The 26,973-nt window shown below is 43.6% G+C and overlaps 1 protein-coding gene across 1 annotated transcript in view; it reads left to right on the top strand.

The window, feature by feature from the left end:
* LOC141106277 (elastase-1-like) overlaps window positions 1-26,973 on the top strand; it is a 68,791-nt gene that overhangs the window by 19,325 nt on the left and 22,493 nt on the right. Inside the window, exons 2-3 of the mRNA XM_073596917.1 lie at window positions 11,804-11,913; window positions 23,700-23,794. Coding sequence (XP_073453018.1) covers window positions 11,804-11,913; window positions 23,700-23,794 — 205 coding nt within the window. The remainder of the gene's footprint in view (window positions 1-11,803; window positions 11,914-23,699; window positions 23,795-26,973) is intronic.

Here is a 26,973-nt window from a genome sequence, read left to right as displayed (position 1 = left end):
CTTACATAAAAAAAACAGAGCGATCAGCATAAAGAAACAAAAGCTTCCGGGTTCGGCTGTACCAGGATGCGACGGCACCTGGCTCCTCTCACCCTGACGCGTTGCGTCACACCACGTGACTTTTTCATCCCTTTGAAAAAGTCACGTGGTGTGACGCAACGCGTCAGGGTGAGAGGAGCCAGGTGCCGTCGCATCCTGGTACAGCCGAACCCGGAAGCTTTTGTTTCTTTATGCTGATTGCTCTGTTTTTTAGATGTAAGTTGCTACGTTTTTTGTTAAATAAATATTTTGAATTACTACACCATGGAGGCAATTTTTTCCTTTCTCACTATAACTCCGTTTTGAGCGGTGGTGAGAGTTGAAGATATCCTGATCCAAGGATGTACCTCCGGGAGCTGTGATTATCACTGAAGATTTATCCTCTACATGCACCACCATCCACCTGCGCATTTACGCTTGACTCGGCCCAGTGGGGGCCGCTTCTACAGGTGAGAGGCTGGGGGAAATAATTGCCACGCACCGGAATAGGACTGGATGAATTTCTCACGAGACACTTGCTGCCATTGCACTTGCACTTTTCTCATAGAAGATTTCCCCATGTGGACATTGAAATCGCATTAGGAGTCGCATTTGCATGCACCATTTGAACTTTTTGCACTATTGTCACTTCGTGTGTTTCACTGTCTATATCTTAATGCGCCATATTTAATTTCATTAGGAGTCGCATTTTTGCACTTTGTATTTATTGCACAATTTGTCACTTTTTATACTCAGTATTGATTGTACACTTGATACTTTATTGCTCATGTATATTTAACCTTAGAAGAATGTGTTTTTTGGTCTATTAAGAATCGCAATAGGAATCGCAATATATGGCATTATAATGCACAATCACTTATTTTTTTATATTTATTTACTGTACTCACATATGTAGACGCATATTATTGTTGCCAATGTGGCAACATCCACTTATTTGGGAATTTTGTATGCACATTACACTTTTTTGGATTAGTGACTCACTACCTACTACTTAGTGAATATTTGTTGTTCACAGATTTCAGCTGGTACGCAGGGATGAGGTAGCGCCACATATACATATTTTTATTTGATTTCTTTTTTGTCAGAGTCGTGTGAGTACACTGATTTATGTTGGCAGCTTCTTGTCGGATACGTTTATTAGTGTGGGTTTTGCGCATTAATCAATATAATTTTAATATTTTGGAGATGTGATAGCCGCAAAAGGTGGCTCTACAAAATATTGACTTTAGGGGTGTGAATAGTTATGCACATTGACTTTTTCTGTTATTTTGTCCTATTTGTTGTTTGCTTCACAATAAAAAAAAAACATCTTCAAAGTTGTGGGCATGTTCTGTAAACTAAATGATGCAAATCCCCAAACAATCCATGTTAATTCCAGGTTGTGAGGCAACAAAACACAAAAAATGCCAATGGGGCAAATACTTTTGGAAGGCACTTCATATATGATTGTTTGTTTGTTGTATATTTGAGTTGATAGCGCTACACTAATAAATGAGTTATGATTTCTCACTAGGTCAGGTGATATTACTAATTCCTTTTAGTTCATTTTTCTAACTCTGCTGTTGCCTGGATATAAACTTTCTGGACTCTTCCCACATTGGGTGAGCATACGGAGCCAACTTTTGGTGTGGTGAAGCTCAGTAAGACTAGTTCCTAGTTTAAGATGGAACCTGCAACAGGTGGTTGCCTTCAGTGTGAAATTTTTGATCCTGCAGGATTTCAGATGCTCAAATGGTGGTCCTGTTAATTAGTCAAGAACCATTGTAAGATTTTATTTACAGTAGAGTCACAAGGTTTACTTGGTGGAGTGAAGAATATTATTAGTATGCTGACCCGGCACAAGGGAGAATGACAGCCATTTGGGGCAGAATGGAAGGACTGCAATCACTGTTAGTGACTCCTGGGCTAGCCTGTTAAGTAACTTGTGAATCAGAGAAAAGACGCAAGCCTCACAGCTGGCCAATGTTTAATTAAGGTATCGATTGCTACTGCCTCAGAGCTGGAAATTCTTAACATGAACTCGGTCATCTTGATATTCTGGAGAGATGCAAATAAGGTAATTTCTGGCTGGCCCCATTTCTGCACTAGTATGTCGAACCCCTGAGGCAGTAAGGACTACTCGTTTTACTCCAGGCATAGGGAGAACTTGTGTCAGCCAATGTGTTCACACATCCCAGTACATACACAGCTGGGATTTGGCTTGGATCAGACTGTGCCCATTTCATAGTTGGAGTCGCTTCGCTCAGCAAAGTCCTTCTGTGAGTTCTTCTCTGCTTGGATTCTGATACCTTGTTCCTAAATCACTGCTTTCACTGCCAAAAGAACCTTTGTTCAGTCCTTGTCTCTCAGACATTCTCAAATAACAGGCAAACAAATTGATAGTGAAGATCTCTACCTAGATACAATATTTTTTGTGGAAGTTAATGTAGCACCCTCTAGTTAGGTAGGTGCTAGAGGTTAGATTTTTCTATAGAATAGGAAAATTTAGGCAGGCCTGGCTGGTGGCTAGGCCTATTTGTTTTCATTCTGGGCTGGGAGTGGCTCAGGGCAGGAATGGGTGACTCACAAGTAGCATCACTGTCACCTCCCTCTTCTTTCTAGAAGGTGCTAGAAAGAGAGTAGGAGTGGTGAGGTGGAGCTGCCTCCTTAAATACCCAGGGTCAGCCCAGCTGGGGAGGAGTTGTCGGATGGAAGAGCTTGAGTGCGAAAGTGTGGAGGCTGTTTGGGCCTACAGGGAGCTCCCCAGTCTGGGGGGGTGGGGTGACCTTGGGCCTCTCCAGGAGGATAGAAGTAACTCCACCTTGTATCTGGAGATTTCCTTGATGAGCCTCCAGAGATCGATTACTGGCCTCCAGTCCCTGGCTTTCTTCAGCACCAGGAAGATTGGGTATTTCACCATTTTGAATCTTAGGAATTTAGGCACTAGGATAATTGCTCCCTTCTGACAGAATGTCACAGACCTACTGGAAAAGGATTTTGTTATTATCCAGCTGTTCTAGAATATTTGTGCGGAGGAAGGACTCTTTTGAAGTTCATTGGAAAAAAACAGCTGTAGCTCTGACTTACTGTCTGCAGGAGGCATGCATCTAGAAAATTTTCTGCCCAGATCTAATGAGAGCATAATACCCAAGCTCCCAATGCTGGGCTGACGCTCCCCCACCTTTCATCCTGCATTGATGTCACTTTCTAAATAGTTTTGTCACCAAACAGTGACTGGTCTTCACATAGTATTCTGTACCACCCCTGTTTGGATGAAGGGTCTACCACCCCGGTGTAGAGTCACAAAGTCCTCTTCACTGTGATTACATGCAACATAGATCCAGCTAAGGTCCAGATAACATCAATCAGAGCGCTTCCATTCCCCATCACTAATATTATGTGCTCCTTTTCTGGGTAAGTTTGCACAGCAGTTGCAATGTTTTCCACCCATAGAACATACATACTTTTTTTGTTAATTGTAAATAGTCCATATAGCACCTTCTCTTCAAAAACCAAATGCAGAAATGTATGGTGCAAAGCTTAAAGTGTTACCAAGGCAACCAAAGCACAAAACCATATGGTGTGGCACTAAAAGATCTGCTCTAGACCCAAACAGAGTATGGGTATTTGTCACATATATTACCTTGAGTAAACAAAAGTCAATGACCCATGCTCCTGTTGCTATGTAAAACAACAGAGTGAAGTTATTATTATTATACAGGATTTATATAGCGCCAACAGTTTACGCAGCGCTTTACAATATAAAAGGAGACAATACAGTTACAATACAATAAAATACAAGAGGATTAAGAGGGCCCTCAGAAGAGCTTACAATCTTGTGGGGCAGGTGGTACAAAAGGTTATAACTGTGGTGAATGAGCTGATGGAAGTGGTAGAAGATTAGTGAGAGATGTGGTAGGCTTCCCTGAAGAGATGAGTTTTCAGTTGAAACAAAAAGAAGAAATATTCATAAACGAAGCACACAGAGACTATGGGATTAAAATCGAGAAAAGTGCCAGGTTGGAATATGTTCTACTGGTTGATCACTGTAAACCTTCCAAAACTGTCATCAGCAATATAAAATAATGCCAGTGTTGATACTTGTTAGAGAATCAAGATACCATATTGGTCTGTAAACATAGTCTGTGAGATAAAATTAAAAAACAGTAATACCTCCACTGATAAAATGGTAAACCCCAAAAAACAGAAAGGTAATGTCTTGAAAAAAATAAAAAATCCAATTTATTGGGCCATCAAGTTACAGGGGACTGTGTAAGCTCTCCTGTTGACAAGTTTATTATTCATTGAACACATAGATGTGAACATGCTTTCAATTATGTTTACAGCCCAATAAAGTGGACTCTTTTTTCTAGACATTACCTTTCCGTTCTTTAAGTTTACCATTTTATCAGTGGAGACTGGAAATATGACTAGTTTTTAATCCCACAGACTATGTTTACAGACCAATATGGCATCTTGATTCTCTAACAAGTATCAACACTGATTGCTGATGACACTTTTGAATGGTTTACAGCGAACAACCAGTAGAACATATTCAAACCTGGAACTTTTCTCCATTTTTTATCCCATGGTCTCAAGGCAACTAAAGTTAGTTCTGTCCATCATCTTGAGAAAGGGGACCACCCGTTACCCCAAAATGTTGGTCTCTTTTTTTCAATGGAACTTCAGTTAACACTGGAATCACAACTTTGGATGCACTGGATATTTTTTTAACCTTTGTTTCCTGACGCATCATGGCAGCACACACACTGGGTTGTGACTCCGCCCCCACAACCTGACAGGATTGCTTAACTATAAATTTGCAGGCAAAGGCACCCCACCTCATTCTCTTTTTTTTCCTCACCTGGCAAGATTGAAGTTGGACTTCGTACCTCTTACCACATTCACCCCACCAGGTTAAGCCTCTCCTGGCTGGAAGTCTCTCCTGTTCAGTCTCTAAGGTAACCTTCACATTGAGAAACCCCAATCTGGTGGTCTCAGGGACATTTTATCTGACATATACAAGCTTTAAAGAAGCTTATTTGTTGCAGTGGTCACTACCTTGCTCTTCCTGCATTCAGTTCAGGTACTGTCTTTTTGTTGTTTCTCCTTTATCTTTGGCATGCTGGGCTCTATAGTTCCCCGGGAGGCTGTGCCTCTCCATCATGGTGGCCACATCCGTTTTGGTGCCCTGCGCATGCGCTGGAGGAAGAAGACATCCAATACGGTCATTTTGCCCTTTTCCAATATGGTGCAGGTCCGTTCGGATCGCTTCCACGTATGCGTGGCGGCGTCATTTCCGGTGCGACGGCGGTGCCAGTTTTAAAAATCTTGAATTTTCTGTCTGTTTTGCTGTCAGCTACAGATGAACACTATCTGCTGGATTTTGTAATCCCTGTTGCCAGCCCAGTCTCAGGTAAGTCCCCAGCCCGCACCTTGCAGTCCTGCATTCTTTCATAATCTTGCTCTATTATCTCTTTTTCTATCTACACTTCCTTATCAGCCTTTCTGTTTTAGATACTTTACCTGCTCACTATCATGGAGACCACTGGCCAAGCAGACCACCCTCAGCTTGTAAGGTAAAAGGTGTCCCTTACTATGGTAAGCACTGAAGAGGAAAAAGAGTGCATGACTGCTAATGATGCAATGTCAGCAGCCCATCCAGGTCAAGATCAGCAAGTTCCAGGCATGAAGGTCGCTCAAGCCATGCCTCAAGCCATAGGAGGTCTAGGAGGAGCATAAACGGCACAGTCGCTCTCATCAGAGGAGGTCATCACCATTCTGTCACAGGAGCTATCACACTCGCCCTGCAGCAAATGCTTGCTGGGTGTGCAGAGCTCCAGCTTTGCCGACAAATTAGCCTGCCGCACATGCTTTAACGAGGCTAGCAAGGAGAAAGAGTCGGACGCAAAGGAGGTAACCGATCTCATCAGGGAATCTGTTCGGGAAACTATCCTGGAGACATCAGTCCCTGAGACAGACAGAGCAGGCCCAAGCTTGTCTTCCGTAGCTCCCACTCCTTCTGTGGATCTGGAGTCATCTTCAGAGACTGAAGACCCAGAGATGTCTACAGGTTTTGATTTTACCCTTGTCAAGCACTTCTTAAGATCAGTGAAGGAGGCCATAGGATGGGAGGAAGCTAAGGAAGCTCCCCGTAAAATCTGGAAGTACTTTCCCAATCTAAAGAAAGAGCCGAAATCCTTCCCTTTTATAGAAGAATTGGAGGACCTCATTAAAGATGAGTTGGAAAGATCAGACAAAAAGTCCAACCTCAATAATAGGCTAGCAAAACTCTATTTCCTGAAGGAGCCTAATGTGAATCCACTGATTCATCCACCTGTTGTTGAGGGCTCTTTGATGCGTCTCGCAAGGCACGTCACCTTACCAATAGAGGACGCAGTAACCTTACGTGATGTACTAGATCGTAAAATTGACCTAGACTTGAAAAAAGCATACTGCAAGGCAGGTGGAGCTTGTAGGCCAGCAGTCGCTGCAGCAGCAGTCGGCAAGGCAATTTCCAGATGGTCCACCAACATAGGGAAATCTGTATGTGAGGGGGCTGACCTAGAGAAGATCATTAGTTCTCTTCAAGAGCTGAAGCTGGTAGGTGACTTTGTGGCTGAAGCCTCAGTTGATGTCATCAGATCTTCTGCAAGGGCCATGCTGGCGTCAGCCATGGCAAAGAGAGCCCTATGGCTCAAACCATGGGTAGTGGACGCAGCATCTAAAACCAACTGGTGCAAAATTCCTTTCTTTTCGGTTATAAATTCGATTCAGCAATCTCCAAAGTGATTGGAGGAAAATTGGGATTGATCCCGTCTGACACGAGACCGAAACTACAAAAAGGTCCTTCCAACAAACGTAACCTTCCAGAAAGGTACAGAGAGGCAAAGACATATAGGCTGGGGAGAGAGTTCAAAAGGACCTGGAGGAATCCTCAGTCTTCCTTTTTGAGGCTTCAAAAATCCAAGACCACTTCGGCAGGGGAACACCAGAAATCTTTTCGAGAGTATACCCATCCTTCCTGTGAGAGTGGGAGCCAGGCTCAAGGAATTTGAACAGGTTTGGACGGACCATATAGTAGATGGACACTTTCCATAATAAAACATGGGCACAGATGGAAGTTCATAGGCGGTTTACCAGGAAATCACTTTCAATCAACCAGGTTACCGTCATCCCCAGAAAAGAGGAAGGTGCTGCTCAAATATCTGCTGGAGTTAGTACAAAAAGGAGCAATCCTGGAGGTTCCAACATTCCAAAGAGGGTTGGTTTATTACTCTCCCCTATTTCTGGTAAAGAAGAAAACTGGAGATCTGTGTCCCGTGATGGATCTAAAGCCTCCAGTCAATACTGTCAGAAATAAACTTAGGCGACTGGATGCTTTCCATAGATTTATTGGACGTCTATCTGCATGTGCCTATTCATCCTGAATTCCAGAGATTTTACATACTAATCGCCACACTCCAGAATTTCGGTTGGTTGATCAACTGGAAAAAGAGCAACTTGCAGCCAACTCAGAACATGTTCTTCCTTGGGACAGAGTTGAATACACTATCGAACAAGGTCCAATTACCTCTGGAGAAGGTAGATCCATTAATCCGGAAGTTCAGGAGGGTGCTAACATCAGCCTTCCTTCCGGCCACAGCCTGTTTGAGCATTCTGGGTTCCATGTCATCCACTCTGCCAATTATCCAATGGGCACAGTGGCACATGATAACACTGCAAACCTCATTTCTCAATCAGTGGGATGAAGCATCAATGCTTCAGACAATTTCCATTCACAAGGGTGTGAAACAGTCAATTTGGTGGTGGATGCATGTCTTCAACCTCAGCAAGCACAGACCCATAGTTCCCCCAGAGCCAGAAGTGATCACTTCAGATACCAGCCAGGAAGGTTGGGGGGCTCACTACCGGAACCAAGCAGCCCAGGGTCAATGGCAATTTCAGGCGCAAAGCTTGGTGTAGAATATTCTGGAGCTCAGAGCAGCTTTTCAAGCCCTACTAGCCTTCGGATCATCCTTGAAGGGGAAAAATGTCCTAATTTGAATTGACAACAAAGTTGCGGTTGCATACATTTAGAGGCGGGGGGCACCAGAAGCAAGACATTATTGGAGGAGGTTTGCCCCATGTTGGAGTGGGCTAGTTCCTGGTGGACCTATGAGCTGTGTATGTTCCAACTCAGAACCTACTAGCTGATTGTTTGAGCAGAGATTTCCTGTCGAACAACGAGTGGTCTTTGAACAACCAAGTCTTCAGTCTCTTGACCAAAACTTGGGGAACTCCGGACATCGACCTGGCCGCAACACCGATGAACACCAAGTGCCGGTGGTTCCTGTCGAGGACAGCTTTTCCATCAGCGGAAGGAGTGGACTGCCTTCTTTACCCATTGAACTTTCATCTGGGGTACATTTTTCCACGACTCCGCTAATCACGAGGTTCCTTTCCAGACTCAGGAAGTCATCAGCATTAGTAATAGCAGTGATTACATTCTGTCCGAGGAGACTGTAGTTTACGACATTGCTGCAGCTCAGTGTAGAAGACCCCCTACCCCTTCCGGTGACTCAGGATCTATTTTACCAGGGGCAGTTCTTTCATCCGGCTTCAGAGAGATTACACCTAATGGCAAGGAAGTTGATAGGAATAGGCTCCTAGAACTGGGCTGTTCCCAGGAACTCGTTTCTACTTTGCTTCAGGCTAGGAAGAATACCACTAACGCCACTTACGACAAAATAGGGGAGAGATTTTCATCCATGGCTCAACAAAATAACTGGGATCCATGCCTCAGATTCTAGAATTTCTTCAAACAGGTCTAAATAAAGGTTTAAGTTCATTTACCCTGAAGGTGCAAGTGTCAGCCTTATCTACTAAGACAGGCTTCAGATGGGCACCTCATCCCCTTCTAATACAGTTCATGAGGGCATGTGTGAAAATCAGGCCTTCTAAAACACCAACATTTTCAGCATAGGACTTATCAGTAGTCTTGAACGCACTTTAAAATTCTCCCTTTCATCCAGCTGACTCTATCGCTCTGTGGAACTTAACATTGAAATTAACTTTTCTCATCGCCATCACTTCAGCAAAGAGAGTATCAGAGATGCAAGTGCTAATGATCACAGAACCCTACATGGTATTTTACCCAGACAGGGTAGTATTGAAACCTTCAGACCACTTTATTCCGAAGGTGACAACATCTTTTCATTAACAGTCAGGAGATCAATCTTCCAGTCTTCTCCAACGATCAAGGTCAACCTCATGCCTTGGATGTAAAATCTTCCATTAGCAACTATCTGACAGCTACAGCCTCCTTTAGGAAAACAAACAATCTTTTGGTGAGAGTAGGAAAGGTCATATGGCGTCATCTCGCACCATCGCATCATGGCTGGGCAAGTCAATCAAAAAACCTACGGCATTCAAAATTGACCAATACCTGGAGGCATTAGAGCTCACTCAACGAGGGCAGTGGCAGCTTCAGGAGCAGCGTATTGCAGGGTTTCCCCAGAAACAATCTGCAAGGCAGCAACCTGGTCCTCCAGGCACACTTTAATGTCTCACTATAGGGTGGACTCGGCCCAATTATCTACAGTAGAGTTCTGAAGATCCAATTCTACTGCTATTTGATTTAATGAATGTTACTTTTTTCCTTGTACTCACCCGACTGGCGAGTTATTTTCCAGTATGTGTGTGCTGCCATGATGCGTCAGGAAAACGGAAAATTGTATACTCATTATTCCGTAATTTTACTTTCCTGACGCATCTTCACGGCAGCACACAGCATCCCACCCTCCTCTAGGTGATAGTTACAGAGAATGTGGGGTGCCTTTGCCTTCAAATTTATAGTTAACCAATTCTGTTAGGTTGTGGGGGCGGAGTCACAACCCAGTGTGTGTACTGCCATGAAGATGCGTCAGGAAAGGAAAATAACGGAAAGGTGAGTATACAAATTTCCCTTTTATTGCTGTCATTGCTCCTGTTGGGGAAATTTAAAGTGGTTGGAAAGGCTTTGTATGTTAATGCATTCTCTGCATTAAGGCAAAAAAACTTTTGCGTGCATCTCCCTCTGTAGTGTATTAATACTTTTACTAAACAGAAAAGCCGCGCATACAACTGCAGGATACACACTTCAAAGCATGCAAAGTATAACAAAATATGCCTACAACATGCACAAGCTGACTACCCTACTAGCAAATAAGCATGTACAATATGTATGCAATAAATATACTAAACAGCTACTCAGCTTCTGTATGATGGATTAATCTTCTGGAGTCTAACACGAAACATCTGTTTCCGCCAAAGTCTTCCAGCACACATGTTGTTCCTTTATCTTCCAAAACAATTCTATCCTTTGTCTCACCACATGCCTGTTCAAAGTTCTCCCCTCCCCTCCCCCTAACTTCCTCTACATCATGTCCTGTAAAGAACTTCCTCTGCTTGGCTCATAAACCAGTACAACTGGTTCATTTGCATATCAATAGGGGGAGCCTTAGCTTCTTAAAACAGCACGTGGTCTAAAAATCTAACACTTAACAAATAAATATGCTATAAACTCACCCAAAAATATACATAGCAACACGCCCCTCTCCCCTAAAATACTTAGTAGAGCCTGATCTCGATCCAGCGATGTGCCCAAGAGCAGCAGCAGTGCTCTCTCTCTCCCTCCTCACTGGACTCAGTGAGAGCAGCAGGAGTCATTAGCTCATGCTACTGTCAATCAAATCCAGAGATAAGGGAGCAGGGTGTGGGGCTGAGCCACATTGTATGGGATTGAGCCTGCATGAGTGTCCCCATAGCAAACGGCTTGCTATGAGGGAACTCAGAAGGTAGGAGGAGCCAGGAGCACCAGTGGGGATCCCAGAAGAGGAGGATCTGGGCTGCTCTGTGCAAATAATAATAAGGTAAAGAGCAGGGACAGGGGTGACATCATTGCCTAAATATGGCCACATTTGGGCAATAAAACAGCCCACATATGGCCATAGCCATATTTATGCAATGATGTTACTTCTATCCCTACCCCCGTCCCTATTTATTTTGATGGCAGCTCGAGAAGCTGTCATTTGGTGAGTGACATCATCAGGTTTGGGTGTTGGGTTTTTTCTTTTGGGGAAGAGGCCCTTGTCCTCTTCAAGGTACCCCCCTCATGTTGAGGACAAGTGGCCTGGTATGGCTCTCCCTTCCCCGTTTCCTGGCCTGCCAGGCTGGATGCTCCGTTAAGTATGGAATTTTGGGGGTATGGAATTTTGGGGGAGACTCATGCTGTTTTTTTTGTTATGGTCCCCCTTTAATATTCGTACTAGAGCTGACGGGTCTGGCATGAATTATGGGAAACCACCATGCTGATTAGTTTTTTCTGTGGCAGTCCCCAATTAACATTTAGATCAGATCCTCATCTGGGATAAGGTCCTGGTACAGATGAAGAGAATCTCTTGCCATGTACACAAAAGAGCTGGGGATTGTAAAAAAATGTGTGGGAGTTCCCCCCCCCCCCGATTCCCACCAAGTCCTCCACCAAACTCTTTAACAAACCCTTTGGGTACTATATAGCCTCTTAGCTCAGTGCCAAAAAAAAACAGAAAATATAATTTCTAAGAATGTTGTGCGCACATACAGTGTAAAAAGTGCACACGGTTTTGCCAGGCTGCAAGGAAACTAATTTTAAATATTTTTATGGTTTTAGAAAATCACAGCACTTGTAAATTGCAAAGGAAAAATAATTTTGAAATGTTGGTACAAAATGCGTTGTGTAGAAAATATATTAGCTATATTATTTGCATTTACTTGCTTTTTTCAGACTGGCCAGCAGATTGTGGAGTTGCATTTTTTCAACAAAACACAGCAGGAAGGATTGTGTCTGGAAATGAAGTACGCCCGTTCTCCTGGCCTTGGCAGGTTTCCTTGCAGGTACAATTTGTTGTTAGTTTTATGGTTTGATGAACTTTTGGTGTGTGCTGAGCTTGTTATGAAGCTGATTTCCAAAATTGACAAATGTATAGAACAAACAATTAGTTTACATTTTAATTATTTATACTCTAATGGACATTGGTGTTAAATCTCAGGACAAAATACACCACTGCAACCAAGCAGCACCTAAAAATTCCTTCTGGAAATTTCCAAACTTCACCACCACACTGAATGTGAAGCGCTGCTCTCCCTATCTCCATAACAGCAATAGTGGGGAAATCTTCAAATAGGAACACTTATTTGAGTGACAACCAGAGATTCCCTCGCTTTAGAGGGATTTCCTTTCACTTCCTGTTTTGGCTATGGGTCAGGAAGTGAGGAGGAATTTCCCCAGCGGGTTACAGATACAAACTGACAGGCTTATAAGCTTAAGTTAATCTATCCAAAATCTATGCAAAATGAAAAAAGAAAAAAGTTTACCTTTTACTTTAGCTTAATCCTTACCAGCACACATATGAATTGGTCCAAATAGCCCCTGAAATAAGTTAACCAGAAAGAGGTTGGTAACCTACTCTGTTTTTTTATTTTTTACTTAAAGAAATAAAAAAATAAAAATATAGGTTCTGTTCTAAGGACAGCTGTCACTATAGGATAGCATTTAATTTTATAAAAAAAATCTGTGGTGGCTATGCTTTATACACAGGGCAAACGTCTTTAAAAATATCCCCTTTATATCATTTTATAGTTATCGCGCTGCATTATACATGATTTTTCTAATTTCTATTACTTTCATGCCCAATGGGAGTAGATCCAATTGTGAAACAATTGCAAGTCTCATGTATAAAAACTGTAGGGCATGAGCAGGTAAAGTGTTACAACTAAATACATGCTCTACTGTACACTAAAGACATGACAGCAGGAATCTACCTGATTTGCTGCCATACAAGCTCTGATAGATAAGAATTATTGCTCATAAATGTTAGCAAGCATTGCTGGTATTTAATACATTAACTAAAAAATCTAATGCCGTGTACACACGGACGGACTTTTCGACCAAACTTGTCCGACAGAACAAATCCGTCGGACAATCCGACCGTGTGTGGGCTTCATCGGACCTGCAGCTGACCTTTTCTGTCGAAAATCTGACGAACTTTAGATTTTGAACATGTTTCAAATCTTTCTGAAGGACTCGAGTCCAGTCGAAAAATCCGTTTGTCTGTATGCTAGTCCGATGGACGAAAACCGGCGCTAGGGTAGCTATTGGCTACTGGCTATGAACTTCCTTATTTTAGTCCGGTCGTACATCATCACGGTCTTATCCGTCGGACTTTGGTATGATTGTGTGTAGACAAGTCTGATTCGACGGAAGTCCGTCGAAAAGTCCGTCAAAAGTCTGTTGAAAAGTCCGGCATGATTCAGTCCGTCGAAAGTCCAGTCGTGTGTACACAGCCTTATGCCCCGATGTCCGATCGGAGCGTGTTGTCGGACATTCCAACCGTGTGTGGGCTCCATCGGACATTTTCCATCGGATTTTCCGACACACAAAGTTTGAGAGCAGGCTATAAAATTTTACGACAACAAAATCCGATCGCGTCAATTCCGACCGAGTGTGGCCTGTTCCGACGCACAAAGTGCCACGCATGCTCAGAAGAAATTCCAAGACAGAACAGCTCGGTCGGGTAAAATTAGCGTTCGGAATGGATACAGCACTTTCGTCACGCTGCAATGTCAAAAATAGTTTAATACAACGCACTCTCTTCTTCTTTATAATGGGAGAAGAATGAAGTCCTTTTGCTGCTCATATTCACACAGACATCTCACAAACTTCTTTCTTTATTATTTATTGTGATTCCCTCAATATATTTAGATTTGTCACATCTGACCAAATTTGTTTTTGGTTGTTTTTCAATTTTTTTGGTTTTCTTCCAGGCTGGTTTTGTATTTTTTGGGTTTTTTTTTTTCAAGGCTGTGTGTTTATTGTTGTTTTTGTTGTGTTTTACTCCAGAATATTTTTGTGTGTGTTTTGTGTGTCAAGTTACCACAACACCATTGATATCTTATATTATTTAATCTGTAGGAGATTGTTTGGTGTTGGTGTCCCTTGTTAATTTCACATTGTATTTTGAAATGTACCTGAATCCTCACAAACAAACTGTCCTTTTTGAAGGAAAACACACATAGGCGAGTATAATTGAACAAAAAATTCCTTTATTAAGGGCTCACAACTAAACAAAGAGGGAGGCAACTTTGGAGAAACAGCTGAAATGGGTGAAGCCTTTGGCCCCCAGGGCACACATCAATTATTTTCAAGCAAAATTGGTGGCCTGAGGAGTCCATATCTAAGGGAGTGCGGTCTGGTCCAGAGATCCGGAAAGCAGCAGATGACATCTATGTCCCCAGGCTGTGGTCATACAAGAGACTGCATCTTTGGCCAGACCAGACTGAACCCAGGGTCATCACTCTCTGGTCTTCCTTCCATGCTTCCTTCCACGCTGTGGCTCTGGTGGTGGAGTTGTGGCAGCAGGAGGAGGAGGAGCAGGAGGAGGATGGTCCAACTCAATCACGTCGGTCTTGGGTGTGATTTCACCACTCACCCCCTTAGTTAGGACTTTATAAATAAGTTGCTCACACATGAGGTGTTGACCCTCCTGCATGCACTTCAGTTTGGTGGCAGCCATGCAGGCAAAGGCCTCTTCAGGAGTGGGTAAGGCTCTGAGGGACGCAGAAGCCTCCTGAATGAGCCTGAGTGCTGAATCCTGCATGTGAGTCGCCTTCCTCGCTCTTTTGTATGGAAGGCAGAGGGGAGGAACCTGCGATTCTGTCAGGCTGCGACTGGTCCCAGGCTTCTCCTGGCTGACACTTAGCCCCGCCTCCTTCTGGCTGCCACTAACCCCCGCCTCCTCCTGGCTGCCACATTCCACAGCCTCCTCCTGGCTGAGGTCTTCCTGTGTATGAAAAAGGGACATAGTTTTATTTTTTTATTCATCAATCACTCACAATTGTCACCTCCTGACTGTTGCAAATTGAATGTTAACAAATATAACTGATGATCATTCTGAGCTCAGCATTTTTCATTCTTGTCCCAAATTTTTGTGCCCACTACTGTCTATTGATATGTAAAACACTTTTTTCAATCAGCAATTAGTGATCAATAATAACATCTAGTAAACATCATTTATTTATTGACCAGAAATCTGTAGAAGAATGCTATACCTGATTCAAGCTGGGCTTCTCCACTTCTTCCTGGCTGGAAGGCCCAGGTTGGACATCGGAAGCCTCAGCTGGGGTGGAAGAAAGAGTGGAAGGAAGAGTAGAGAGGGATTCCCTGACTTCAGTGTGGTCTGACAGAAATCGCAGTCTCTCGTAGTACCACAACCTGGGGACATAAACATCATCTGCTGCAGCTCCGGACCTCTGGGAATCCGTGACCTTCTTGCGCTCCCTAAGATAAGTGCTCCTCAGGCCACCAATTTTGGTTTTTAAATAGGGGATGGTTGCTGTGGGGACCACCGGCGTCACCAACTCCAGCAGTTTCTCCAGCGCTGCCTGCCTCTTTTGTTTATTATTATAATATCACCTGCCACAGACAGGGCACCTCCCTGTATTTGTCTATGAACAGGGGGAGGAAATTGTGATCCTTGAAGCCATCCATTTTCTCTGCAAGACACAACACAAGGCAAACCCTAATGTCAGGCTAAATTCTACTAATCTTGTTACAATATAGGCCTCAATCTAGAAGCAGTATAGGCCCAAGTTTGGCTCTTACCTTCGTTATCACGATCGGTGCCTCCGACACTCCCTCCTCCGCTCACAGACCGTACGTACTACGCATGCGTGTCACGCTTTATACACACTGCGCATGCATGTAATTCCGCCCGCCCCTGACGTTCTTTCTAGTCTATTCCCCGCCCCTTTTTGTTCGGCGCAGTGGGGGAAGAGCACATGGCAGAGACACAGCAGGTGCGTGCTAATTACAGCAACGAGGAGGAGGAGGAGGAAAGGCTGGAGCCTGAAACGTCTGGATCCAGAAGGAGAAGATTTAAGGCCTCAAATATGTCCTTTGGGGAGATGTTGGAGATGGTCGACACCCTGAAGAAGGCCGACTATGACGGGAAGTATGGACCTTATCCCAACCCCAATGTCAGAAAGGCCAAGATAATGGCGAAAGTGGTCAGGAGTCTGCACCGGAATTTCGGGGTACGACGATCGAAAGATCAGCTCTGGAAGCGGTGGTCGGACCTGAAATTAAGAGAACACGAGCAGTACAGAAAGATCCGGATTGTGCTGCAAAAAAGTAAGTAGTTGTCCTGTGTTCCTATTCTTTTTGTGTTTATTACGTTCGTGCTGCTCCATGTGCTTCTAAGAACTGTTGTACAGTTTAAAATGGCAACTTTCATGTTCATGGGCACATTATTTGTTCGTATCAAACATTTTTCTTTCGGACTATAAAACACCATTGTTTTTGCCATATGCATTTGACCACATTTTTTAGGGGCTACTTGTATGAAACTAATTTGGTTGTGTAGATGTGTTTGTTACTAGAATGAAATGCAAACTAGATTCTGTGTAAGGAGAGGACACTCAGCAGCAGTTTTCACATCTGGACGCTGGAGCACTAGTGTGGGACACAAGAACACCCTTTTTGTTAGGGGGCCCACACAGGTGCTCCAGTGTATACTATAGGGGGGTCTCCATCTGTGAAGCTTGTACAAGACAGGTAAAGTATTGAAGCTTGACAAAGAACAATACAAATTATACATCTTGGAACTCTGCCAAAATAGACAATTGTACCCCACTTCCAAGCAATGTTTCATATTTCTAGTTCTGCCATCAAATATCTGTGTGCTAAGTATACCTTTTTTGTTTCACATGGGGGAGAAAAGACTCGGAGGACACCCCTCATCCGAGGAGACCAGAGACCCCCCACCTCTGGAAGAAGGGGAAATACCCCCAACACAAGAAGAGCAGGAGGAAGAAAACGTGGTGGAACTAGTCACCACAACAGGTGAGTGTCTGCAACCACAGGCTCAGGTAAGAGATGGATGCCGGCATATTTATAATACATGTTTTTTTTTGGTTTCTCTCTTTTTAGGTGATCGTGATGTCGTGGATCCTGATCTTTTCACCTCGGAAAGTGCCCAGATCCTGATTGGGGAGATCATGGGGTGTAATGTTGCCTTGGAAAATATCACCAAAAATATCAATGATGTTATTAATAAAAATAAAAACATCATTGATGTTTTGGGGAGAGTTTAAAAACCCTCCAAAGCCCTTTCTTTTATGGTGTACTACAATTTTAAAGTTTTTGCGCAAATTGTAGAAAAGCCAAATTTTGAGGATGCACACAGTGTGCCAACATGTGCTATCTGCCATCACGGGAGATCAATGGACGCGTTTTGGGGGTGCAACCCCTTCCTCAATAATAAAGTAGCAGTGAGGAAGGGGTTGCACCCCCAAAACACGTCCCTTGATCCCCCGTGATGGCAGCTAGCACATGATGACATTCGTAAATTGGTGTGCATCTTCAAAATTTGGCTTTTCCGGGGGTGACTTCACCCTATCTGAACGCAATATCAAACACAGTTCCTAAATACTCATGTCTGATATTGCCTTCAAGTTCTACCATATGTGAACTTTGTAAGTTCAAGATTTGTGTCTTTCTTGTTGGTTTTACACATGCCTGTTTTATCTTAAATGGACATTTGTACTTTTTCTAATGCCACCCCAAAAATTGTTATACAACAAACATGTTGGTTTGTTTTAAAAAACCTTTTCTAAATGCACATGTGATTGTGCTGGTATTAAAAAGATTGTTTTAATCAAGAATGTGTGGATAATTGTCTCAACGCTACAACACTTTTGTGGTGCTCCAATTGCTGCTTTATGTGACAATGGGGGTTATTTAATAAGGGCCAATCCACTTTGCACTACAAGTGCAGTTTCAGTGCAGTTGCAAGTGTACTTGTAGTGCAAAGTGTCTTTGCCCTTAGTAAATAACACCCAACAGTGCTTTGTAAGGTTACACAATCACGCCATTTTCCGGACTCACCACATTTCTGTCAGGGTCAGCTAAAACAAACACAAGCAGTAAATGTCAACAAAGATTTGCTTAATTTGTTTTTTTATTTGATAAAGGTTTCACACATTGTCTGGCATATTGATGGTCCCCCTACCCGCAAAGAACTCAAGGTATCTTAGCCGTACATCATGGGCACTGAGGGAGGGCAAGCCAGGACGGCCACTTTCAAGCGCCGTCAGGGTTGTTTCATTTAGAATTCCGGCCTCAGGCCCAACTGAGCCAGCATAGTTGGCAGAATGTTGACGTAAAAAGTTATGTAGAACACAGCACGCCAGGATAATATGATTCAGTTTATACTCCGCCATATGTATGGGCGTAAGAAATAGGCGGAACCGGCTGGCCATGATTCCAAATGTGTTCTCACCACTCTTCTGGCTCTGGCCAGCCAATAATTAAAAACCCTCTGGTCCGGGGTGAGGGTTCTCATCGGGAATGGCCGCATAAGATGGTCCCCCAGCGCAAATGCTTCATCCGCAAAGAAGACGAATGGGAGTCCTTCCACATTGTCTTCTGGAGGTGGCAAGTCCAAGCTGCCATTCTGGAGACGCCTGTAAAACTCCGTCTGGGCGATGACTCCACCATCGGACATCCGGCCATTCTTCCCCACGTCCACATACAGGAACTCGTAATTAGCTGACACCACCGCCAACATCACAATACTATTGAACCCCTTATAATTATAATAGTACGACCCCGAGTTGGGGGGTGGGAAGATGTGGACGTGTTTCCCATCAATTGCCCCTCCGCAGTTAGGAAAGTCCCACCGCTAGGCAAAGTGGGAGGCCACAGTCTGCCATTCCTGTGGCGTGGAAGGAAACTGTTGAGGAAAACAAAAAAAAAATTAGTCTTTTTGCACATAAACATGGAAAGCAGATTAGACACAAAACTTCCTGGCCAACATCAAGATAACATTTATTAATGGGAATATTTTAAGACCAAAGTATAAGGTACACCTATCAGATTCCCCCCCCCCTCTCATGGGCCATTTCTAACATTATAGGGGGGGGGGGGACTCTTGGACAGGTAACCCTCTCCACTTCATTGAGAGATGAATGCCTAAATAATGGGTATTACTTGGAACAGCCCCTCCTTAGTTACACTATTGGCAGCCCACTGGACAGGTAAGAAGTGTCATAATACAAAGATATAAATACACACTGTACACATTTGAGCACATTTGGACATTCTGCTATTACCTAGCAAGATAATAATAGGGTACAAAAACTTTAAACAGTACCATTTGAAAGTATACAGGCAGGCCCTTGCACTACATGCTTTGGGGAATTCATCCATAAATATGACCACAAAAGAGATGGGTATAGTGTGTATGGGTTTGGCAAAGTCAGCAGATAGATGATTGAGGATAGATAGAGAATTGTAATCAGCTGACTTAGCAGTTGGGGGGAGGAAGGGTTCTAAATGATTTGGGGACCCCCCAAAAAAAGCCTCTGCCTGAGTTTAAAGCACAAATCACATTTATAAACATTTTAGGGGGTATTTAGGGTAAAGCACTACTATGGAGCTGATAAAATACATTGTTAAGTGACTACATGAGGTGAATATAGGGGCAGGAGGCCATGCTGGGGAGGTAAGTGAAGGCAAATATGTATGAAGGACAACAAAAATAATTACATAAAAATCCAGCATGCATGAGGACAAAGGGGACATTCACAGCATATTACAATCATGGTAATTAGGGAATGAGGAAAGAAATACAACATATTATCAAACATTATATATAATAAAATGTGATATTAAAGGATACCTTAATATACTCCTTCTGCAGGACCTGGATGATGGCAGAACAGGTCTCTGGGATAATGATACCCAGAGACTGGGGGGAGATGCCTGTGGAGAACTTCAAGTCCTGCAGGCCTCTCCCCGTCACCAAGTACCGCAGGGTAGCGACTAACCTCTGCTCCGGAGTGATGGCTTGCCTCATGCAGGTATCCTGCCTGCTGATATAGGGGGTCAGCGAAGCCAACAAACGGTGAAAAACGGGGTCCGTCATCCGGAGAAAGTTCCTGAAATCAACAGGATTATTCTCACAGATCTCACGGAGCAAAGGCATATGAGAGAACTGGTCACGCTGAAGCAACCAATTCTTGGTCCATGAACTCCTCCCCACCCTGTTCATGGACTGGACTTGTGTCAAGGTCAGGACCCCAACACCAAGCCCCCGCACAGCACGAACTCTACGAGGAGTACGTATACGCAACATGGCTAGAAAACGGTCGGCTGCTCAGAACGAAGTAACAGAACGCACTGAAGAACAGCAAGGCCTGTGAAGAGCGACCTGAAAAACAGTAACGAACGAACAAGAACACAATGACTAATCAAAGTCACGCGTAGCTTGCTGCACGCACTGAAGAGCAGATACAAACCCACAAGCACAAACTGAACAGCAGAAAATGATCTGAAAACCACGAGTCTGAAAAAGCGCGAATCGTCTCTCACCAAACTTTTACTAACACGAGATTAGCAAAAGGAGCCCAAAGGGTGCCGCGCTTGGTTCTGAACTGGCCTTTTCTAGTCTCGTCGTACGTAGTTGACGTCACCGCGTTCTTGCCGATCGGAAATTCCGACAACTTTGTGTGACCGTGTGTATGCAAAACAAGTTTGAGCCAACATCCATCGGAAAAAATCCTAGGATTTTGTTGTCGGAATGTCCGATCAATGTCCGACCGTGTGTACGGGGCATTAGACTGACCATTAATGGCTCATTAATGGTAAGTTAAAAGTATAGGAAATGATTTACATACTGTATATTTACATATTGTAGAGTAGTCAGTGCTCTGTATTGCATACATTTATATAATTTGCATGAAACTTACATGAGTGAGCTTCATATACTGGATATCCAAATGCAGAACCCACATATTTTAGAATGAGCAAGACAAAATGGGAATCTGTTATTCCTTACCTAACATGACTGCTAACACGTGTGCCAGAGCTGGTAGCCATTGGCTCCTGCTGCTCTCAATCAAATCCACTGAGGTAGGGGCAGGGCCAAGCCTCACTGTGTGTTTCTCTATGGCAGTGATGGCGAACCTTGGCATTCCAGATGTTTTGGAACTACATTTCCCATGATGCTCAACTACACTGCAGAGTGCATGAGCATCATGGGAAATCTAGTTCCAAAACATCTGGGGTGCCAAGGTTCATCATCACTGGTCTATGGACACAAACGGGGCTCAGGAGTGAGCCCGCACATCTGCCCACATAGCAAGTGGCTTGCTATGGGGGCAATAAAATTTCTGGATGAACCCTCTGCACACTGCTATACACCCTTTCTAGCAAACGTTGCATAAAAAAACAGGATGTTTAGTTTACATACATTGCAATATACTGTATGTTTAAGGTGGCCAACTGTGTCAAAGTAATTCCTCACTGACTAGTCCCTGCTCTTCAAACTGCTAATGCTCCAGTAGATATAGTGCCAATATGAGGCAGATAGACACTGGTCTGGTCACTGAACTGGACTATGCAAAAGAAAAAAAGATAAACCTGTGCACAAATCCCAATAGCTTATACATGTATATAACCCATCCAGAGCTAAAGAGGTGTGACCACATGTTAACACTATACATTTTGGATCAACCCTCTGCATAGTACTGCAATTGGGCGGCACAGTGGTGCAGTGGTAGCACTCTCGCCTAGCAGTAAGAAGGGTCACTGGTTCGAATCCCAACCACGACACTACCTGCTTGGAGTTTGCATGTTCTCCCTGTGCCTGCGTGGGTTTCCTCCGGGTACTCCGGTTTCCTCCCACACTCCAAAGACATGCTGGTAGGTTAATTGGATCCTGTCTAAATTGTCCCTAGTATGTATGAATGTGAGTTAGGGACCTTAGATTGTAAGCCCCTTGAGGGTAGGGACTGATGTGAATGTACAATGTATATGTAAAGTGCTGCGTAAATTGACGGCGCTATATAAGTACCTTAAATAAATAAATACGCCTTTTCACATGAGCGGAATGTCCGACAGAAAATGTCCGACTGAAGCTTTTCATCGTCTATTCCAATCATTATGTAGGCCTCATCGGACTTTTTTTTTCGAAAATTCTGACGGACCTAGAAATGAAACATGTTCTAAATATTTCCGACTGAACCAATTCCTATCGGGAAAAACGATCGTCTGTATGCTGTTCCGACGGACCAAAAACGACGCATGCTCTGAAGCAAGTACGAGACGGAAGCTATTGGCTACTGGCTATTGAACTTCCTTTTTCTAGTCCCATCGTAAGTGTTGTACGTCACCGCGTTCTTGACGGTCGGACTTTGGTCAGACTTTGAGTTGACCGTGTGTAGGCAAGAGCGCTTGAATGGAATTCCGTCGGAGTTCCGTCGGAGAAACCTTCGAAGTTTATTCCAACAGCAAAACCGGTCGTGTGTACGCGGCATAACAAACTTTGCATAAAATGGGGATGTTTATTTCACATACATTGCAGTGCATGCTTAAGCTGGCCAACTGCTTCAAAGTAATCCCTCTCTGGCCAGTCTCTACTCTGCAAACTTCTAATTCTCCAGTGGGTATATAGCAAATATGGGGCAGATAGATACAAGTTGGAAGAGAGCTACAGGTGCAGGTCTGGTCACTAACCTGGAATATGCAATAGAAAAAAGATATACCTGTGCTCAAATCCCACTAGCTTATACACTATATTGTCAAAAGTATTGGGATGCCTGCCTTTACACGCACAACTTTAATGGCATCCCAGTCTTAGTCCATAGGGTTCAATATTCAGTTTAGGAGTATGTCTATTGGAATGTTTAACTATTCTTCCAAAAGCACATTTGTGAGGTCAGGCACTGATGTTAGATGAGAAGGTTTGGCTTGCAGTCTCCACTCAAATTCATCCCAAAGGTGTTCTATAGGATTGAGTTCAGCACTCTGTGCAGGCCAGTCAAGTTCCTACTCCCCAAACTCGCTCATCCATGTCTTTATGGACTTTGCTTTGTGCACTGGTGCGCAGTCATGTTGAAATAAGAAGGGGCCATCCCCAAACTGTTCCCAAAAAAGTTGGGAACATGAAATTGTCCAAAATGTCTTAGTATGCTGACACCTTAAGAGTTCCCTTCACTGGAACTAAGGGGCCAAGCCTAAGCCCTGAAAAACAACTCCACACCCTAATCACCCTTTACCAAATGATTTGGAGGTGTGGCCCAATACTTTTGGCAATATAGTGTGGATGAGCGAATTTGGGGAGGAGGAACTTGACTGGCCTGCACAGAGTCCTGACCTCAACCCGGTAGAACACCTTTGGGATAAATTAGAGCAGAGACTGTGAACCAGGCCTTCTCATCCAACATCAGTGCCTGACCTCACACATGTGCTTCTGTAAGAATGGTCAAACATTCCCATAGACACACTCCGAAACCTTGTGGACAGCCTCTCCAGAAGAGTTGAAGCTGTTATAGCTACAAAGGAAAGGCCAACTCAATATTGAACCCTACAGACTAAGGCTTGGATGTCTTTAAAGTTCGTGTGCATGTAAAGGCATGCATCTTAATACTTTTGACAATATAGTGTATATATATAACCATCTAAAGTGCTAAAGTGGTGTGACCAGATGTTAACACTAACTTGAATAGTGCTTTATTTTGACAAACAAAATACTGAATTTGCATTTACTTGTTGTAGGTTAGTATAATACATCATTACATGAAATCGATTTATCGTCTTTTTTTAAAATTATTATTATAAGGTTCGGTCTAGAGGAAGTAAGAAGTATGTTCACGTCTGCGGTGGGACGCTCATTCACAGGAATTGGATTCTCACTGCAGCCCACTGCTTTCAGAAGTAAGTGTTTTCTTTACATGCCTTTGATAATGGCCATAATGGATAACAGTATAAGTATAGGCGGAAGATTGGTGTTTAGCCAGTACTATGTAGCTAAAGATGTTTCCTAATTCCTATCTATAGATTTCATTTATTCTAATCACGTCTCTGAACCTCTAAAACAGTTACAGTATCTCTTAAAAGTGAGTACACCCCTCACACCCCCTCGTAAATATTTTATTATATCTTTATGACAACATTGCAGAAATTACACTTTGCTACAACGTAAAGTATGGAGTGTACAGCTTGTATAACAGTGTAAATTTGCTGTCAACAAAGGTAAGTACACCCCTAAGTGTCCCAAAGTGGGCCCAAAGTGTCAATATTTTGTGTGGCCACCATTAACTTCCAGCACTGATTTAACCCTCTTGGGCATGGAGTTCACCATAGCTTCACAGGTTGCCACTGGAGTCCTCTTCCACTCTTCCATGATGACATCATGGAGCTGGTGGATGTTGGAGACCTTGCGCTCCTCCACCTTCCATTTGAGGATGCCCCACAGATGCTTAATAGAGTTTAGGTCTGGATACATGTTTGGCCAGTCCATCACCTTAACCCTCAGCTTCTTTAGCAAGGCAGTGGTTGTCTTGGAGGTGTGTTTGGGGTTGTTATCATGTTGGAGTACTGCCCTGTGGCCCAGTCTCCGAAGGGAGGGGATCTTGCTCTGCTTCAGTATGTCACAGTACATGTTGGCATTCATGGTTCCCTCAATGAACTGTAGCTCCCCAGTTTCGGCAGCACTTATGCAGCCCCAGACCATGACACTCCCACCACTTCTTGACTGTAGACAAGGCACACTTGTCTTTCTATTCCTCACCAGATTGTTGCCACACACGCTTGACACCATCTGAACCAAATAATTTTATCTTGGTCTCATCAGACCACAGGACATGGTTCCAGTAATCCATGTCCTTAGTCTGTTTGTCTTCAGCAAACTGCGGGCTTTCTTGTGCATCATCTTTAGAAGAGGCTTCCTTCTAGGCCGACAGCCATGCAGACCAATTGGATGCAGCGTGCGGCATATGGTCTGAGCACTGACAGGATAACCCCCCACCCATTCAACCTTTGCAGCAATGCTGGCAGCACTCATATGTCTATTTCCCAAAGACAACCTCTAGATATGACGCTGAGCATGTGCACTCAACTTCTTTGGTCAACCATGGCAAGGCCTGTTCTGAGTGGTACCTGTTCTTTTGAAGGGCTGTATAGTCTTGGCCACCGTGCTGCAGCTCAGTTTCAGGGTCTTGGCAATCTTCTTATAGCCTAGGCCATCTTTATGTAGAGCAACAATTCTTTTTTTCAGATCCTCAGAGAGTTCTTTGCCATGAGGTGCCATGTTGAACTTCCAGTGACCAGTATGAGAGAGTGAGAGCGATAACACCAAATTTAACACACCTGCTCCCCATTCACATTTGAAACCTTGTAACACTAATGAGTCACATGACACCGGGGAGGGAAAATGGCTAATTGGGCCTAATTTGGACATTTTCATTAATTGGTGTACTCACTTTTGTTGTCAGTAGTTTAGACATTAATGGCTGTTTGTTAAGTTCTTTTGAGGGGACAGCAAATTTACACTGTTATACAAGCTGTACATTCACTACTTTACATTGTAGCTAAGTTTTATTTCTTCAGTGTTGTCACATGAAAATATATAATAAAATATTTACAAAAATGTGAGGGGTGTACTCACTTTTGTGAGATACTGTATATCAGGGCTCAAAATGTCAAGTCCTGAGCTACTAGACAGGCCTTAAGAGTTACTCGCCACTAGTTGCCCCATCCAACCGCTACCCTGCCTTGCCCCTAATTCCGCCCCCAAACACGCCCTCATAAATTATCTCATGAAATTACACTGTTAAATATTTTATGCAGAATTAAGTTACAAAAATAAACAACAACGTTAACAATATTAACATAAAGAAACGTAAACATAAAGGGAAAATAAGTGCTTTACATCACTAGGGAAACAAAATATTAAGACCCCTTTCACACTGGGGCGGTTTGCAGGCGGTATTGCGCTAAAAATACCGCCTGCAAACCGCCCCTAAACAGCCTCCGCTGTTTGTTCAGTGTGAAAACCCGAGGGCTTTCACACTGAAGCGGTGCGCAGGCAGGGCGGTGAAAAAAGTCCTGCAAACCGCTTTTTTGCAGCGGTGAAGGAGCGGTGTATTCACCGCTCCTGCCCATTGAAATCAATGGGACAGCGCGGCTATACCGCGGCAATACCGCGGCTATAGCCGCGCTGTACGAGGGATTTTAACCCTTTTTTGGCCGCCAGCAGGGGTTAAAACCGCACCGCTAGCGGCCGAATACCGCTGCAAGAACGACGGTACAGCAGCGCTAAAAATAGCGCTGTTGTACCGCCGACGCCCCCACCGCCCCAGTGTGAAAGGGGCCTTAGTGTAACTGCTCTAACCTTTTATAAACTCAGAGCATTTTTTTCAGCTTTAGCCCCGGTTCACACTGGTGCGATGCGAGAAAACTGCGAATGCACTACGGGTTCCCGCATCGCACCGACTCGCATATCAGTTCACACTGCCATATGCGAATCGCTGGGGAGTGTCAATACATTGTTAACGACACCCCCAGTTCAGCTTGCATATTGCACTGCGAACTGACAGTTCGGACATGAATCGGATCGCATATGTGTGAACACACATGCGATCCGATTCTGGTCCGAACTGAAAAAAGGGTCATGTGCGTGTTTACACCGAATGCGGTGCGATATCAGCCATACTATCTCTATGGCTGATATCGCACCGCACAGACATCGCATGTAATGTGAACGGCAGTGCGCTGTGAATTACATGCGATGCCTGTGTGATGTTTGGCATCGCACAAGTGTGAACTGGGCCTTACAGTCTTTTGTAAGAAACTTTCTCGAAATGAAAGTGTGGCATTAAGGTAAAACAAAGGGCTTCCTTTCATGCCAAACAATATGGCATAGCTTTACATTATGGTTGGTTACTAATATGGGTTACTACATTGTACACATCATTACTGCCTTGTCAAGTAAATATTTTTAATGCTATTTAATATAACATTAAAATATTTACTTAACAAGGCAGTAATGATGTGTACAGTGCCTATAGTAGCCAATTATATTTTATCCTTATTTTATTTATCACAGTAAGATC

This window comes from Aquarana catesbeiana, linkage group LG08, assembly GCF_042186555.1.
Source record: "Aquarana catesbeiana isolate 2022-GZ linkage group LG08, ASM4218655v1, whole genome shotgun sequence".
Classification (NCBI taxonomy): domain Eukaryota; kingdom Metazoa; phylum Chordata; class Amphibia; order Anura; family Ranidae; genus Aquarana; species Aquarana catesbeiana.
This window is presented reverse-complemented; position numbering and strand designations above follow the sequence as displayed.